At 64.3% G+C, this 1,042-nt stretch overlaps 1 protein-coding gene across 3 annotated transcripts in view; it reads left to right on the top strand.

Moving 5' to 3' along the window:
* Positions 1-861: 861 nt before the first annotated feature.
* The window catches only part of NCAPD3 (non-SMC condensin II complex subunit D3), a 58,096-nt gene continuing 57,915 nt past the window's right edge, over positions 862-1,042 (top strand). For all 3 annotated transcript variants that reach the window (XM_006149961.3, XM_006149960.3, XM_027772443.1), the window contains exon 1: positions 862-1,022. In XM_006149961.3, coding sequence (XP_006150023.1) covers positions 962-1,022 — 61 coding nt within the window. In that variant the 5' untranslated portion in view covers positions 862-961. The remainder of the gene's footprint in view (positions 1,023-1,042) is intronic.

Below are 1,042 nucleotides of genomic sequence, written 5' to 3'. Positions count from 1 at the left end.
CGGCCCCCGCGCGGCGCGGCGAGCTGCCCGGCCTCCGGCGGTGCAACGCACCGAGGCGCTTCGGCGGCTGCGGGCGGGGAAGGGGGGAGGCGAGCTCCGGCCCGGATGCGCTGGAGATGCCGCGCGCATGCGCAAGCCCCTTTCTCCCTCGTTTGGCCTCCAGGCCGCCAGGAGGTGTGCTCGCTGCGCATGTGCAAGGAAAGAAAGGCGGCCTGTCTTTCCCTTAGTTGACATGGCAGCCGCGGCCTCTTTCCAGTAGGATTCGGCCCAGTTGTCCGGTGAAATCAAAGGCGCCGCAGGTGTCTCCCCGGGACGCTTTTGGTTGCAGTTCCCTTATCGTTTTAGCTATATAAACGTTGGGCTGCCATCCGAATTCGGATATAGGCAGCGTTCGAGTGCCGTCTGACCGGGCGGAGGTAGCCCTTTGATACGCACACGAAATGTCGCTTGACAGGGGGCAAAGGTGACAGCTATACAGGAAGTACCCTGTCTCAAATTTTCACTTAACTTCCACCCCCTTAATAAAACGAGGTGTGAGAGACGCGTGGAAGCTTTAATTTAGTTCCCGGCCCCTACTTTAACCGGAATGTAAAAAATTCCCCCCGCGGAACTTTGCCCAGCCCCCTTCCCCGCGCCTGCGGCGGCCGGCCGGGAGGGTTGGCTACGGGCCTGAAACGGCTCGGCGCGGTGATTGGGCAGCGCTGCATTCTGCGCGTTGTGATTGGTCCGCAGGAACGCCTCGGAGCGCGCGCGCGCGCGGGAGCGAGCTTTAAAAGTTGAGCACGGCGGCGGCGAGCCGGTGTCTCCGGGTCGGGATGGAGCTGCGGGGCCTCTCGAGCGGCCAGCGCTGCATTCTGCGCGTTGTGATTGGTCCGCAGGAACGCCTCGGAGCGCGCGCGCGCGCGGGAGCGAGCTTTAAAAGTTGAGCACGGCGGCGGCGAGCCGGTGTCTCCGGGTCGGGATGGAGCTGCGGGGCCTCTCGAGCGGCCTGCATCCTTGGTGCCCGCTGGATCTTAACCTCGGTGAGAAGACGCCGCCGCGA

This window comes from Tupaia chinensis, unplaced genomic scaffold (genome assembly GCF_000334495.1).
Source record: "Tupaia chinensis unplaced genomic scaffold, TupChi_1.0 Scaffold000274_1, whole genome shotgun sequence".
NCBI lineage: Eukaryota > Metazoa > Chordata > Mammalia > Scandentia > Tupaiidae > Tupaia > Tupaia belangeri.
Note: the sequence above shows the minus strand (reverse complement) of the source record. Positions and strands in the feature narration are given on the sequence as shown.